The sequence below is a fragment of the Calypte anna genome, chromosome Z (genome assembly GCF_003957555.1).
Source record: "Calypte anna isolate BGI_N300 chromosome Z, bCalAnn1_v1.p, whole genome shotgun sequence".
Lineage (NCBI taxonomy): Eukaryota > Metazoa > Chordata > Aves > Apodiformes > Trochilidae > Calypte > Calypte anna.
In genome coordinates this window covers 11063194-11079912 of record NC_044274.1, presented here as the reverse complement: position 1 = coordinate 11079912, position 16719 = coordinate 11063194, and the positions used below count along the sequence as shown (strand labels likewise).

At 44.4% G+C, this 16719-nt stretch overlaps 1 protein-coding gene across 6 annotated transcripts in view; it reads right to left on the bottom strand.

Moving 5' to 3' along the window:
• Positions 1–3735: 3735 nt before the first annotated feature.
• Positions 3736–16719, bottom strand: part of LOC103532407 (phospholipid-transporting ATPase ID) — an 86060-nt gene continuing 73076 nt past the window's right edge. For 5 of the 6 annotated variants that reach the window (XM_030466811.1, XM_030466813.1, XM_030466810.1 and 2 more), the window contains exons 21-28: positions 15828–15975; positions 12698–12881; positions 10393–10616; positions 9875–9958; positions 8705–8950; positions 7734–7872; positions 5783–5913; positions 3736–4019 (exon numbers count right to left, since the gene is read on the bottom strand). In XM_030466811.1, coding sequence (XP_030322671.1) covers positions 3798–4019; positions 5783–5913; positions 7734–7872; positions 8705–8950; positions 9875–9958; positions 10393–10616; positions 12698–12881; positions 15828–15975 — 1378 coding nt within the window. In that variant the 3' untranslated portion in view covers positions 3736–3797. The remainder of the gene's footprint in view (positions 4020–5782; positions 5914–7733; positions 7873–8704; positions 8951–9874; positions 9959–10392; positions 10617–12697; positions 12882–15827; positions 15976–16719) is intronic. The other variant, XR_003988655.1, reaches the window with a different exon arrangement.

The window sequence follows — 16719 nt, the reverse complement described above, 5'->3', positions numbered from 1 at the left end:
GTCCAAAAGCACCTCATGACCCACATTATTAGCAGCAGGTTTCTACGTGTCACTGTTCCATCCAGGGGAGAGAGTAGATGCTCTAAGCTCTCCTCTGCTACAGTGTAAGTAATCTTATAATCACAGGTTATCATCAAAGCATTATCATTCCCGATCCCAGAAGTGCTGTCTGGTGGCTGGTGACTGCTCAGGCACTACAGCAGAACAGATTGTTCACACCACAGAATCACAGAATGGTTTAGGTCTGAAGAGACCTTAAACATCATCTACGTCCAATCCCCCTGCCATGGACAGGGACACCTCCCACCAGACCAGGTTGCTCCCAGCCCCATCCAGCCTGTCCTTGAACACTTCCAGGAATGGTGCAGCCACAGCTTCTCTGGGCAACCTTGTGCCAGTGTCTCACCACCCTCCCAGGACTGAATTTCTCCGTAACATCTAAATCAAATCCACCTTCTGTCAGTTCGAAACCGTGAACCTCTATATTATGGATTATTGAGGAAGGGGAGAGTGGAGGGGGGGAACCACCACATTTCAGAGACTATTATTCCTGATACAAATATTCAAACGCAAGATCTTCGCAGAAACCTGAATTCTCATCTGCACATTGCACAACCCATGACACCACCTCTGACACTGACACACACACAGCCCCCCTCGCTCCTCCATCCGACTAAACCCCCCTCTCCCCGCCCCCGATCCGCCGGTACCTAGCCGAGCTAAACTGAAATACCGACTATCCCCCCTCAAAAAGCAGCTGCCCCCTTCCTTCCCCTCCTCCCCACAGGGCTGCCCGTTCCGACCACGGACAAGCCCACCACAGGCGACAACCGGCAGAGACTTTCGCCGCCGCCCGCCGCCCCCCGCCCGTCTCTGCCGGTCGTCGCCCCGATCACCACCGCCCCTTACCGGCCGCCTGTCCCGCTCCTCTGTTTACAGCCGGACAGAGGGGCGGGATCTCGGTGCTGCCCGCCCCTCGCTGCCCCAACCTCCCTCCCTCCACCTCCCCTGCATGAGTGTCTGACGTTTCCTCTGGAAACAGCCCCTGTAGGGATTTGAATTCTTGAGGTGCGAGAGCCTCCCTCCCGCTTGAGGAGGTCCGGGAAGAATGTAACGCGTCTGGTCCTTGGAGCAATTATCAGTCCGACAAAGAATTGGTCATCTCAGTGGTTTTATTATTTATTAAAAAAAAAAACAAAACAAACCCAAAAGAAAAAAACAACAAAACCCAAACCCAATTACTTTACAAAATCAGGAGTGATGTAGGACAGACATCACTGATAGCTGATATGTTTCAGATGCTGATCTTGTCAAAAACAACTGAAATACTTGTATCTGGTGCAAGTTCACCCAACAGCTCTAATATCCCCTGTGTGTCCTATTCAGCCGGAAGGTGAGCACTTTGCACGTAAACCATGTAGGATGAGTGACACAGTCCCTCAGAGGTGCCTTGGCCTGTGTTAGCAAAAGGTCTGCCCTTGCTGCTCAGTGTTATATTCTGCTGCATTACATGCTCAGAACAGCTTTGATGGGACTTGCAGTCCACAGACCAGTCTGAGTATTGCAGGGATATCTGCCTAACTGCATACAATTCTCCTTTTTCCTCTCCTCCCCAAGAAGCTGACTGTGACAGACATGACCCTCACCAGAAAGCAGTGACTGTCTCTGCAGCGGGAATGGTAAATCAGAGGGTGGTGAGAAGCACCAAAGTCACTGTGGTTTCCCCAGTCAGGGCACAGGTTCTCGGTGTATTCTGGTATCTCCCTGCAGAGATGACTGGATTAGGATTTGTTCCTTCCCTAGCAAGCAGGTCCTGACTGCTCAGTTCTGGATCCTGTCCCAGCTCCAGCTTTGCACTGGCAACATATGAAATGTAATACCACAGCTTGCAACTAGCCTCCCAAAGCAGCAGGTGCAGCAGACTGGATTTATTTCTGTGCTGAGATAAATTCAGAGATGTTAAACCTTCTATTAGAGCTTAAACAATATCACACTCTAACTGCTGAAACTGGGACCACAGTCAGCAAGGTGTTCTACACAGAATGGATGAAACAGGGACCTGGCTGTCCTGCTGCCACTGTATGTATCCTCCATTAAGTCATAGACTCAAGGCAGAGAGTTCCCAATAAATACCATATGGTCACTGTGCATAAAAAAAAGCCAATTCAAACAAGGAAGGAGTCTAAATCTGTACAAAAGATCTGAAAAAAACCAACCAAACAAAGCAAAAAACAACAAAATAACAACAACAAAAACCAAACAAAAAACACCAATAAAAAATTAATTAAAAAACCCAAACAACAACAACAACAACAACAAAAAAACACCAGAAAACCCAGCCAAAGCTGCTTAGTCCTCTGCACACAAAAAAGCTCCATTTAGACAACTCAGCAGCGCTGGCAGGACAGGCTCATGCTGCTGGGCTGGCCTTCCACCCAGTAACCCTGCTGATTATGGATCTGGTGTAGGAAAACAGCGAGCAAATCCAGGCCCTCATGATCACCATGTCTTTGGATGTGTCTCTGCTTTTCAGGTCCCTCTGCTGGCAGCCAGGGTGATGGGATTTTCCGCTCTCTGGAGCTCCCAATTGACAGTAACCAAGGAAAATATTAACTAGCACTGAAGAACTCTGCAGAGGCCCCCAAGTCCTCACAAAGTTCCTCTGAAATGTGACCACATGGCTCACCAGGGAGGTTTAAGAAGCCACCATGACACACTTTGTCCCTCACACTGAGCAAAAGTAGTGGTGGACAGAAGGGCAGGATGCCCTGAGCTATCAGAGCAATAGCATCTCTGCCTCCCATACTGCTTGAGTGATCACAATCAAGTCAGATGTGCCTCTGCTTTGTTTTGTTATGGTGGGAGGGACATCTGGTGCTGGGAGCTAAGATGAGCCCTAGCCATGGCAGGGCCTTCTTGGGGCCAGATTTCATGGCTTGATCCATATGGGAGCCTGAGCTGCTTCTGCCTTCTCAAGTCCAAATGAAATGGCTGGTGCCCAGCTACAAAACCTGAGAGGGCTCTGAGGACAATGATCGTTTACAAGAGCAGATTTGCAATGCAGATAAAAGAGGACAGGCTGATGAATGTCAAGTCCTTGTCCTTTGACTGACTAAGGGTTTCTCTGAGCTTGCAACACTTCCCAACTGCAGATGCAGGAAGAGGTTGGTGTTTGGGCACGGGCCATCTCCTGACAGACTGCATTAACCATTAGTTTGCATGGAGGTTATCTGCAGCTCATGCCTTCCAAAGTGCCTGTGTACAGTCAAAAGGCTACAAAATTACACGTTACAAAGATTGGGGGTTTGGGGTCTGTGTGGTTGGACCTAAGGCACACCTGGGGTCAATACTGTTACCCCAGTTATATGGCCCAGAGGTGGATTCATGACAATAAGGCAGGCATGTGAATGAGAAGGATATTGCCAACTCAGCCTTCTCCTCAGCTCTAACTTCTCTTTGCTTTGAGGCATGTAAAGGGAGGAGAAAGAATTAAAAATAGCTTTCTGAACGATGTCAGGAAGCAGAGAGGCCTCCTGCAGCATGTTTTCTCTTGTTCCAGGCAGGCCGTTGGGGATACCGTATCACAACTCCAGTTCTCCCTGCCTGCTTTCCCCAGCAGCAGCACATATCTTCGGAAGAGGAGCTGAAGTCGGAAGCTACATATAGGTTTTTTTGTTTTTTTTTTTTTTCTTTTTGTAGTGGTGGTGGGTTTTTGGTTGGGTTTTTTTGCTGTTATTTTGTTTATGTGGTTGGGTTTCTTTGGTTGGTTCGTTGGTTGGTTTAGTTTGTTTTTTTATTTACAGTCCTTTGTGTTTATATTTGTCACTATTTGGAGAAAATGTTCCTGTTGTGGCAAAAGGTGATTTTGGCCTCATGTTTCTCCCAGACATAATGAGTGCTCCAAAGCCATGCTGATGGGAGAAAGCATAGCCAGAGCGCCGGGTGCTGGTGCGGCGCAGGCGTCTCTTGGGTGAGGGTGGAGGTGGCCTCTTTTTGGCTTCTTTGATCTTAAGGAGGACCTGGAATCAGAAAAGAAGATGGAAAAAAAGTGGGACGTGGAATTATTCACAAGCACAGTAGAAGAGGAGCCAAGGAAAAAAAAAAAAGGGAAATAGAGACAAGGATCTAAAGCCAAAAGCAACTGACAGAAGAGGGGGATGGCAGGCGGGTTTGCAGGGGAGGAACTGAACGAGCAGTACAGGATGGCAGCCTGGCAGAAGGAAAAGCAAATCTTACTCTGAAAGGCATTAATGGAAGTGTCATCTTTAAAAGCTGAAAGGTGATGATTTCAGTGTATCGTCTGTCACAGCTTTGTGATGCTTCAGTTGGAGAACTACTTCTGCTCTTTTAGGTACTTCAGTCAAATAACCCAAAATGTGAGAGTCATCTCATCAAAATTCCAGAAAAAAAATATGGAAACAAACATTGGCTTGCTTCATTTAGAAAGCAGAATACCAAAGAGAAACTCTGATATGAAAAGCTTTTTATGATAAAATGATCAATGAATTCTCATGCCCCTTGGCAGAAGGGAAAGAACTGATAGACATTACTTGCAGGTAGTGGGATTTTTGGTCCCACCTGCCCACAAACATCATCTCTGGGCAAGTGTTGTTTTAGAAAGAGGCTGTCAAAGGCAGGAGGCCAGTACTGAGTGCCATGCTTAGTAGAGTCCCCTGCTGCTGTCCTTCCTGCTGAGAACTGTGGCATGTGTAGCTATTGGCCTCTCTAAGCTTCAGGCTTGTGTTTAAGTTCCTTTTATACTTCTGGGTAGATCTCTGTACAGCAGGAAACCCAAACACTGTTCTTAAGACAAATCACTTTTTTGAACTTTTTGAAGAGTAATTTTGCACTGGATGCTCAGCCCAAGCATTGAGGCTGACACTCTGGGCCACAGTTGGTCTGATGTCTACCGAAGGATGAACTCAGCCCTGACATCCGAACTGTGTCTAAATATGTCCAGGAAACCTCTTTACCCACCAGTCTTCTCTCGAACCCACCAAACCCCTCTGCAAGGGCTGAGATTTGCCTTTCACTGATTCTGCAGCAGCTCTGGAGCATCTGGGTAGCTTCACAAGCATCCCAGGAATTCTCGGAGTAGCCCCTGAGGAGCACTGAGCACACAACCTCTGGGCTGAGCTCACTCTCGTCTCGCAGCTCAGTGCAGGAAGGGGAAAAAAGCACAAGGTGGCAGCAGCATTTAGCAAATGCTCTTGTCTGAAATCCATCCCGGGGAGCTGTGGTGATGCTGATCCATGGGCTGCAATGAGCTGTGTGTTCTCTGCCCATTCCATCTCTCCCTGCCTCTCCTTGCCCTGATGGCCTTATTTTCGTGTTCCTGGGGATGGGAGGGTTTCAGAGGGGGCATACAACCCTTGGCTACAAATGAAGTAAATTCTGAAGTAAAAGAATCCCTAACAAACACATACACCCAGGTGAAGGGCTGTGGTCTTCCAGGCTCGAAACCTTCACCAGCAGGACCCATGCCACTGCTTTGCTACTGACCCGCAGCACCTAAATCCTGAACCTGAAAATGGTGTTGCTTCTTCCTTACTCTAGTGCAGCCTAATCCACATCTAAATACCCTCAGCCTTAGTAGTCCCAGCTACAGCTGGTTTGAACCTTGCCAAAAACCCAAATTCAATCCTCCATCTCAAAGGGACAGTGCAGCACTTGTACCTACAGGGGACATACACTGAGCAATGCCAGGGCCCTGCAATAGGGCTCCATGGGAAGCACAGGTAGCAGCAAACAGGATTTCTGGTTTAATCAGGCATTTCCTTACTTTATCACTGGGAGTTGGCCTTAACTGAGCCTTCAGGAATCGAAAGCCAACTACAGGCAGCACGCAGAGGGTGATGCTGAGGAAGATTGCGAGCCACACGTTGGGTTGGCCGAGGGTGTTTCGAGCCGTACCTGGAAAAAACAGAAAGCATGTTTAAAACTGCAGCAGCAAGCACTCTCACCATTGTTCACCTTAAACTTTCACCCTCTGTGATTCCAAGGCAAACAGACCAAAATTAAAGCAGTCACGATGTCCAACAGTGGCTTGAACTTTCTGTAAAGAAGAGAGATACAAATATCACTGCCTGAGATGAGCTAAGAAAAATGTGATGTGCAGATTCACCTGCAGCAACAGCTCAGGGAGGTGAAGATGCCAGATTGAAAGACATCTCTTTATAAAGCATCAAACCACTTCAAAAGCTGTACATGCTCAAGATACCTTCTTCAGCAGCAGTCTAGCTCTAGCAGCTTTTGCCTGGAGTCTAGTGCAAGAAGAGGAACATTATTTCTTTACTTTCTAGCACCATGTCCTGAAGCATATGAGCAGCCTGTGACTGCCCGGTAGACAACAGGATCACAGCCCCTTAGGAGAGCAGTGTGCATTGCTCTGCATGCCTGCATGGGCAGCACGGCCAGTGGGTGTATTTGCAGAGCAATTGCCATGTGCTGGTGTGACACTGCCACCTTCTCTGAAACCAAAGTGCTCAGTTCTGGCTTCTCCAAAACTGAAGGAATGTAAGATATAAGAAACAGTCTGCAAAACCCTCATTACAGGCCTTAATGATGCTGTTGTTGGCAGTAAAGTGGCTGAATGTTTTCTTTTCAGTTAGCCACATTCTGCTGTAATGTAACTCCACTGAAATTAAAGTAAACAAGTGGTCTGAGTCCAGACTAGGAACACTTAAAAATGGCTTCAGACTGAGACCTCAGTAAGCCATGCTTATGCTAATTTGACCAGTGTAGTGTAAAGGAAGCAGCACATAGAGTGTGGCCAAGCGAGTTACCACCTGTCTTTAGAAACTGAACAGACACTGTCTTGTTTCAGTCTGCAGTTTTGATACTAAAAAACATCTTACAGTGGATGTCATCTCCTGCTTGGGAAATACATTGCAACAAGTGGCCTGCATCTCAGATGTTTCTAAAATGGCCAAGCACCTTGGTATTGCAGTGAAGATGGTCAGAACAAGCCTTGGCTTAACAATTTTTCTAAAAACAAAGGCATTGGTTAGTATACCAGCCTGACACTTGAAAAGAAAACTGATTGGAATTTCAAAAGTAGAGTCTCATAGCAATGCCATGGCTATAGATACACAGGTGCTATTAGATGCTAACTCTGCTATTTAAAACATCTGAATTTGTTTGCTTAGCTTTTATCTTCTGTCTGGTCAAAGCCTCAGGAGACATATTCATTTTTCTGTTAAACTTCACCTCTTGCATGTGCTCAGAAATCTGTAACTCCAAAGATCTGGTCACCACTGGAATTTTTTGTTTGGAATTTGTTGTTTTTGCCTGGCTTTTTTTCACATCTTAATAGCTGTTGTACTTCTACACTTTCCTATACAAACACGTAACTTATTTACAAAAGGACATGCATCCTTCTGAAAATAAAATGTTCCTAGATATCTGCAAGAACTGGACACTTGGGAAAAGAGCAGCAGAAAGCATTCCAGCCACCTCAGTAAGTTTATTTAGAGGATCATTCCTGTGGCTGTGTGTGAATGTGCATTCTTAGGCAAGGAAGTGAGCATGGAACTCCACTTGAAGGGATGGAATTCAAAATAAGCATTCCCAGCAGCCCTCAGAAATACGCTGGCATTTCTTGTAGAAAAAGCAATCACTATATTATGTCATTTCCTTTAGAGTGGCAATTACATGTACTAGAAATGCTCAACAGATTTAAGCCCCAAAGTGTGCCCATTTTGCATGTAATACAGGTTGTTCCTCAGGCTTACCAATGAATGGAAAGGAGGCTGTGAAGATCAGGTACATGCCGTCACTGTACATGGTGAAGGTGATAGCAAAGTAAACCGAAAGACTACCCCAGATGAAGAACTGGTTTACAACTGTCCAGTAAGAGGTGTCCAACCCAATCTGCAATAACAGAGCAACATGGCTATTGTCAGTGCCTTAATTATTTAGAAGATCTGTTCTAAGCACAGCTCAAGATCTTGTCCTCCTTTTATACCCTTCTCCCAAGTCCCATTCATTCAAGTCTCACGAAATATCAAGCCACGGATCACAGACCATTCTAGGCAAACTTCACTGCCTGTTGTTGCACTCTTCTCAAGCATTCACCAGTGACCACTTCTGGAGACAGGATACTAAGTTCAAATGAGCCCTGCTTACGTTCCCTGAAGCTGTGATCAAGCATTGAAAGTAAGGAGAAGGAGCCTATAAGGTCTCAGACAGCAGAAGCCATTATTGAGGGTAATACGATTTCTTTTAAGAAATTTCTCTCATTCTGCTAGCACTATCTGAAATTTGTACCACTCAAGTCCTAGCTATTTCTTCCAGAAAGTGCAGTTCTACCATCTGCATCATGCATGGGTCCAGGCTACAGAAACAGTCTTGTGATGGGGACCCCATATATAACTGCCTGATAGCAGACAGACTGTGCTTAACCCTATCCCGTAAAACTGGATTAAGTCCTTCTCTACTCCCAGCCTTAAATATTTTGCCTGCTGGGACTGTAAACTTCCTGAGGAAAAAACTCTGCTTTCCTGTCACCCTGACCTTTCATGACATTCAAATATGTTGTTCTGTTGAAATGGAGAGTCAAGAAACATTTTTTTGTAAGAATGCAAGATACAGAGGCAAATGCAATGCTATCAAGATATCAAGTAGGCCTCTAGACGCTGTCTTCATGGAAAAAAAAAAAAAAAAAAAGAATTAATTCCTGAAAACATTAGTTAGGATGCCTCACCTGTACAGACACTACAATCAGTAAGCAGGTCTGGGCCATCAGTGCAAAGGACTGGTAGTCAGCAATGGCCTTCCCATCACTTCTCATTGTGTTGTACATGGCTCCAAAGGGGATGAAGAAGAGAATGAGGGAGCTGTAGATCCCTTGCAACATGCACTTGACAAACACCACTTTGTTAAAGTAGAGGTTTTGCTGGCCAGGCACATATAGCTGAGGAAACAGCATGCTCCAGCGGTCATCCACATCCTGAACATAGAGAGGAGATGGTCAGATTTGCTGGCACTTGCCCAGCTGACCACACAAGACCACTTAGGGCTGCCCTGTCCCTGTGACATGCACTTCCACAAGAAAGGGTTAGTGCACAAGTCACTCAGCTGTGCTGAGAGCCTGCCACATCCCAAGGTCGCCTGGGCACATTTTCCTTTGTGAATTTCACCTTTCTTGTGCTGAGGAAGCTGGTAAGTGCTGCAAAAGAAAATGAAGGTATACTTCCTCCTAAGCATGGTCTGCTCTCCTTAAAGCTGCCTGGAAGCTAAGGGGTAGAAAATACCCCTGCTGTGTCCACACACAGGCAGGGTTGTCTGACTTGGATCCCTTAAATATCCAGAGCTGGACGCTGCAAACCATTCTGGAGTAGCAAATTACTACTTATTTAATCTGTAAAATAGCATACAGGAGCAGCTTTATTGGTCCTATGCCTTCCCAAACAACAATAATGAAGTAGAAATATGTGTGTGAAATATCTCAAAATAAGAATTCCACTAGAAAGTCTGAACCTGGAAAATCTGGCTTCGGAGATTTGGTTCATTCATTGTTATGTGTGGTCACTAAGAAGTCACTTGTTGGGCTTCAGGAACACTATCTGTAAGATATGAATACTTCAGGGGCTTGTGGCAATAGTAACTTTCACTGCAGTCAACAGCCTAACCCAAAAGTCTCATCATGAACTGAAACCTGCAGGCCAGCTTAGGGATAATACACTGTCTCTCCCCTGGTGCACCTTTTTTTGTGATCTGAGGTCTCACTGTCAAGAAACAATTTTAGGAGCTACCATGACAGCTGGCCAAAAAAAACAGCTGCTTTTGCTTCATGGAACAAGCTCAAAGCACCTTCAATAAAAAATTGAAGTAGTGATAGAAACAGTAATGATAGAAACAGATAAATCAGTACCTGATCAAAGAGGCTCATTCCTAGCACCGGTAGGGAGGTATATACCAAATTGTAAAGTGTAATGAACCACTCATCATAGACTGTCTGAGAAAAAAAAAAAAAAAAAGAAAAGAAGAAATAAATAACCAATAAAAAGATCACAAATTTTACAAATTTCACAAAAACATACACAATTAAATGCTGGAATTAAACTAAAAGCAGGTTTTTCACTGCAGCAGATCTGCTCCTCTTGCAAGTTCCTCTTGCAAGCAGACCTGGGGTTAAACTGTTGGCTTCCTCATAGGGGAACCACAGGTCTTTAAGAGCTCAGCACCAAACTGTTCAGACCCTTGTGTAATTCACATTGTTTGAGGTCTGAATTAACTGTGAACACTTTAAAAAATCCCACGAGGGGTGTATGTACTTCATAATGCAACTGGATATCTTTGGGCATCATACTCATACAGCTGCAGAAGAAAAACTGCTTGAAAACGTGAGATCTAAAGATGACTGTGAATAAAACCAGAAGCTGGACCTACCTGTGCAGAGAAGCCAGAGAAGAAGCCATACCAGAAATGCACTAATGTGAAGGCAAAGTTCTTATAGAAGAAGTATTTGAGGAACTTGCACATGCGGATGTAGGACCACCGGCCATGGACCAAGAGCAGGCGCTGCAGGTAGCGGAACTGTGCAAAGGAGAAGTCACTGGACAGGACTGCCTGCATCCCCTCCTGGCCACTGATACCAACCCCAATGTGGGCAGCTGCAACGAGAAGGTTTTTGATCATGTCATTACGCTGGGAGTTTTCATTGCCCCTTTTTTTCCAAGAGTCCCCTGCACTGGGATGTTGTGTAATTCTCTACCAGCTTTCTTAAAAAGTAAGATGTAAAGCTATTCTTAAAAAGTCAGATGTAAAGTTATTCTTTAAAAGCTAAAGATACTGAGGGTGAATTAATCTTTCAGCAGTTTGTGATGTTGGCTGTGGTGATGCATCTCCAGTAACGGGGCTTGCACTACTTGAACAAAATTACACCCTCACTGACAATTCATGCTGTCTTTCTGAATGTTTCCCAACAGCATAAATGCTGTTGTTCATAACAGCTGCTGTTATGAAAAACTAACTTTCATTTATATCGGCATGTGAATTGTATTTACATGCAGACTTGTCCTTCCAGCAGCCTTAAAATATAATTCCAGACAAGCAAAATCTTCAAAGCCCTTGCAGATTTCTCAGACACAGTACCACAAGGCAGACTGTAGCCTTTTTACATTTCCTGGTCTTTATTAGTTCAATCAAATAATTAGACAGAAAGTCACATCTCTTTTAATAGTAGCTCGGGTTTATTAAACATGGGCATAAGTTTAATGTGACATCTAATTATACAGATTTAACTAATGAGAGCAATCTTGATGGCTGGAGCTGGGTTAGATTCAGATTCAATTCACAGAGCAGTGAATTGATAAAATCCCAAAGTCCCCACCCTCTTGGTGGATGGGGGGGGGTGTGTGCGGATGTTATTTTCTAATTATCGTGTACACTTCAACTTGTTTTTCTTATCCCTTCTTTACTGACTGCCAGACTTATCTCTCCTGAAGCTCCCTACTTAGCTCTCTTCCTTAATTAAAAGGCTCCAGTTAATCAATTCTTGCAAATTAACACAAGGGAGATTAGCAATAGGGCCTTCTGAATAATCTTAATTTAATTATACCTAGATAGGGTTGGTTTTTTTTCCTTTTCATAAATTCACAGAGGAAATGCAGCATCTTGAAGCCCATGTCTTGTAACAAACACAAAGAAGATAATTGACAAATGGCCCTACCACAATGAAATGTTTTAAAAATGTATGTAGCATTATACAGACCATTTACAGACAGGAAGATTTTCTTTCTGCATTGCAGACAGGCCCTCTTTGGTTTGTTTTCTGTATTGCCCTTGTGATGGTGGCCATGCAGACACACAGGTGGGTTATCTCACAACCCTGGAGGGCTTCTGTCTTTTCTGAGCAAGCCACAGAGAAATAAGCAGTAAATGGAATCTTAGCTTGCTGCAGTCCTGGTGGTGGGGGCATGGCAAAGGGCTCTTCAGGGGACACAAATAGTGTGCAGTGACAATGCCCTGCAGAACCCTGAGGCACAGACACTTGCTGGAATGGAGAGGGTGGTACAAAAGGCACCCTGGCACATGTTCCTACTGCTAGGCCACCTCAGAGGGTGAACAGGGTGGCCAGCAGGTCCAGGGAAGGGATTCTTCCTCTGTGCACAGCCCTAGTGAGGCCACACCTTGAGTCCTGTGTTCAGTTCTGGGCCCCTCAGCTCAGGAAGGAGATTGAGGTGCTGGAGCAGGTCCAGAGAAGAGCAAGGACACTGTGAAGGGATCCAGCACAAGTCCTGTGAGGAAGGGCTGAGGGAGTTGGGGGTGTTCAGCCTGGAGAAGAGGAGGCTCAGAGGAGACCTCATCACTCTCTACAACTACCTGAAAGGAGGTTGGAGCCAGGTGGGGGTTGGTCTCTTTTCCCAGGCAACTCTCAGCAAGACAAGAGGGCACGGTCTCAAGTTGTGCCAGGGGATGTTTAGGTTGGATATTAGAAAGAATTTCTTTACGAGAGGGTGATCAGACATTGGAATGGGCTGCCCAGGGAAGTAGTGGATTCTCCGTCCCTGGAGATACTTAAAAAGAGACTGGATGTGGCACTCAGTGCCATGGTCTAGTAAGCGCAGTGCTAGTGGATCAAGGGTTGGACCTGATGATCTCAGAGATCCTTTCCAACCCAGCCAATGCTATGATTGATTCTATGATTCTATGTCCCTTCGCTGGAGCATGCCAGCTATCAGCCATTACTCACTTTTGATCATGCTGACATCATTGGCACCATCTCCGATTGCCAAGGTCACAGCCTTCTTGTATTTCTTCACCAGCTCCACCACCTGGGCCTTCTGCAGTGGGGTTACCCGGCAGCATATCACCACTTTGCACAGGCAGGCAGTTCTCACAAGCTCCAGCTCAAGATTCCCTTCCAGTGCATAAGCCTGAGAAGAAGTGAAAAGAGGCATTCAGGTCAGACAACTCATGATCAGACAAAGAAGATGCAGAGAGAAGAAATTGAGAAGAAAAGTAGTTCTTCCAGAAGGAAGATAGGAGTGATACCCCAAGAGAATTCATCCATTTGGTCTCAGGGAGCATCCACGCTGCCTGACACAATGCCATGCACTGTACACCTTTTACCTGCACATTTACACAACAGCTGCCCCAGCTGATGCAGTCTGGCAGCACAGCACAAGTGTCAGACAACAGGAGCACTAAAGAATCAAAAGCTATTGCTGGGTCTGAGACAACCTGACTGTCTCTGTGTCTCTGCTCATCCCTCTTGGTTTATTTTTCAAGCTATAGGAGATTTGTGATATAAATAGAAGACATTTCAATTTGGGAGTACTTAATTTAAAAAATACATGGAAAAAGCTGAGCTTAGGTGAGCATGACAAAGCAAAACACAAAGCCAATGAGAAGGTAGCTTTGATCTGAGGAGTAACCTTTTGAATTAGTCAGTCATGTTATTTTCATTTGGGAAGCACAGAGATAAATGGACACCTGGTCATCCCTCCAGCCCTGTATGAGGAGGAGGAAGCAGTCTTAGCTTTTTGTATTTCTTTCAGACTTTTTGGCTCTGTTCTTTGACATCTCTTCTCAGTAGACACTCATGGAAGGAACCTATAGGGCTCCCCTACTCAGAGGTAACACTGCTCACTGCCCCTTCTGTGTCAGGCAGACAATCCTTTGGCCATAGGGACATCCTTTTTGATATCCCTCTCAGCAAATCTATCTGTCATAAGATAGGTATCTATCTATGACAAGGGAGCTGGAAGTCACCAGTGCTCCCATTTCCCACCTGCCCACTGGCATGCAGGCTTGCTCAACAAGAGTTGTTCTCTTAGTCTGGTTTTAGTACCAGCTGATCACTGCTGTTAGAGATAGCTTTTGCCACAACATCCTTGCTGCACTGTGCTAGCAAAGCATCACAGGCTAGCTCTCTTCATGTTATTGAACACAAATCAATTGTTTCTATGATGGTGTCATTACAGATGCTGCTGTGCTTCTGTGTTTAAGCAAGGCAACCTGTGTGCATAACCCTAGAGTTACCATCCTGCCCCTCTGCACATAGGGATACAGCACTGAACAGATGCTGTGTGTGTGTGGGACAGTATCATCACCATTACTAGTGTTCAAGCTCTATGTTCATAGAAATAAATGACTAACACATGGTTCTATCCACACTGTCCTTGTGGTACACATCCAGGAGAAAACCATGGTCTTGATCAGACCAGCTGTGTCCACTCTGCTGCTGGTATGTGGACTGGCTGCTCCCACACAGCCCAGATTTGAATTTATGTGTGTGGGACACATTGCCTTGCCAGAGTGTGGGTGAGTGTGCGGTTTTCCAGGAATAAAAATAAAGCTTTGTCACTGCTGTCAGTGGTGCTTTTATAGCACAACACTGAGGGTCTGTCCTGCAGGCTGAAGGGAAGAAGCAGGAACAGGCAGGGGCTTGTAGATGGCTGGGATGTCAGAGGATTCACCAATTCAGATGCACCAAACGTGGCAGAGCTTTTTGTTTTGCAGTAGGGATCCAGAGCAGATCAAGGTTCTGGAGTTAAGAGAGAGCAAGTATAAAAGAGAGATGGTACTTGTCAATGTAGACACTCACTGAAAGTGTGACCTCTAGTCCAGGGTCCATATACATGGCACACAAACAAAAAATGGAACAAGATGGAATTTTTTTAAATAGGAATTTTGCAGGCTGGGAGTTAAATTTGTTGGGCTGACAGCAAGAGAGGTAGAAACCACAGGGAACAGAGCCATCTTGCCTCTGTAAGGCAGCACCTCCTCGCTCTTAAATGTCTCATTATTTGCTTCCCTTGCAATCTGGGAAAGCAATATGCAATAGGCAGATAAACCTGAGCTAGACTAAGTCATTTTCCCAGACATGTTGAAAGGTAAGTAAATTTTTTTTATTCTAACCTGTCCTGAACAATTTCCAAGGATGGCTAATCCATTCCAGTGCTTCATTATTCTCACCAGGAAGACATTCCACCCAAAACTCTCTTATCTCAGTTGAATTATTTTACTTTTTTTAACTGTTACTATTTGCAGACTAGTGCCAAGGCTGATCAGTTTTCTCCAAGCTCAGAAATCCTCATTCTCTGTTTTCCCTGTGTTTTCCAGATCACACAGGACTGCTTTTACCGTTTTCTTTGTACTGCCTCTAGTTTTGCATTCTCCATTTTTTCCAAAGTATTTCTCCAATTCGTTCATACTGTTTTAAAATCTAATCTTGAATTCCACTGTGCCTGTGGTTCCTCACAGCCTGGTGCTATCTTCTCTCTTTTTAAGCAGCTAATGAAAACGTTGAATATCAAATAGGTGTGGAATAGATCCTTGAGTATGCCACTTAACTGCTATTTTAGATTAACAGTGAACCCGTAAGAGCCATGCTTTCAAAGTAGTCTTGTATCTGTCACTTAGCAATTTAATATAAAGTGTATTGCTTCAGCTTGCTTGGAAGAACCTCATGGTGAAGAGCATAAATCTATTAGTTAAATTCTAAAAGTTATGAGACATATTTATTAGAATGCCTTCTTGGCATACTTGAAATCCATGTCTGATGCTATGTCCTTGCTGCATCCATAAACTGCTTGATTATTTTTCTTGTGTCTTTCTGAAAATTAAATCCGATCCAGCTATTCTACTACTCCTGCTTGCCTAACATAAAGGCCAGCTCTTCCCTCTTCCAGTTTTCTAAAAACTTGACCGTCACCTTTGATGTCTCAGGCAACCAATGAACCTAATCTTCAGTTAGGAAAAAAAAATTCCAGTCATCTAGAACTAATCTTTAAAGCATTTTCAGACTTTCAGTATGTCCCTATCACATTAAGTTTTTAAGGGAACTAAACCCTGATAAGACTCTGAACCTTCCTTACCAGGCTGTGGCCAGTGATAACAAGACCATACACGCCATTTGCTTGCTCATCAGGAACAACTTTTGAGTTTTTTGATGATTTTTCAAATTGAATGTTGATTTCATCACTGTCCAGAAAGGAGTCTGGCTTCATCTTTTTCCTTGCATTCCTAAAAAAATAATATATAAAAATAATGAAAGGCTTGTAAGGATATATATATTTTTATTAAATCAATTGTATGAAAATAAAAGTGTATGTTTCCCTTTGATAGCTTAGTTCAATTTTCCCTGTATCCCTACAAAAACACAGGTGGTTTAGCTGCTGCTCTTTGTGCAGATCACCAACATGCTTCTGAAACTCTTAAGTGTTTGCTGAGCCTGTACTGATTTAAAGTAAAAAAAAAAATCACCTGAATGCCATGAAGGACACACCAATTTTCTTTGCATATTTTCTGGCAACCACCTACTTCAACAGCAAAGAACTGAAAAACATTTCAGTTTTCCACATATACCTAAGAACTTGTGTCTACTGGGGAGGCTACAGAGAAGACAGCTTTCCAGATAATGTTAGGAAAGGACCATATCCAGAGGACCACAATGTGGATGAATGTCAGTAGCAGTAGGGCAACACCAAAGCTCAAGCCTGGAACCAAAGATTATGTGGCTCCAGATCACTCGTTGATTGTCAGCTGATAGTGCCTGCCTGCCTCTGCTTTCTTATACATTTATATAGACTTGACCTATACCAACAAGAAGCTTCAGAGCTTATGCTCAGAGGAGATTTCTACATTGTGTTTAGCTGCTGCATCTTCTAGAGAGACAGCTGCTCCTTGTCAAGTGTCCCTTGAATGAACTGCACCAAGTGAAGCCCACAGGAAAAAAAAAACATGCAATAATACAAAATATAAATAGTG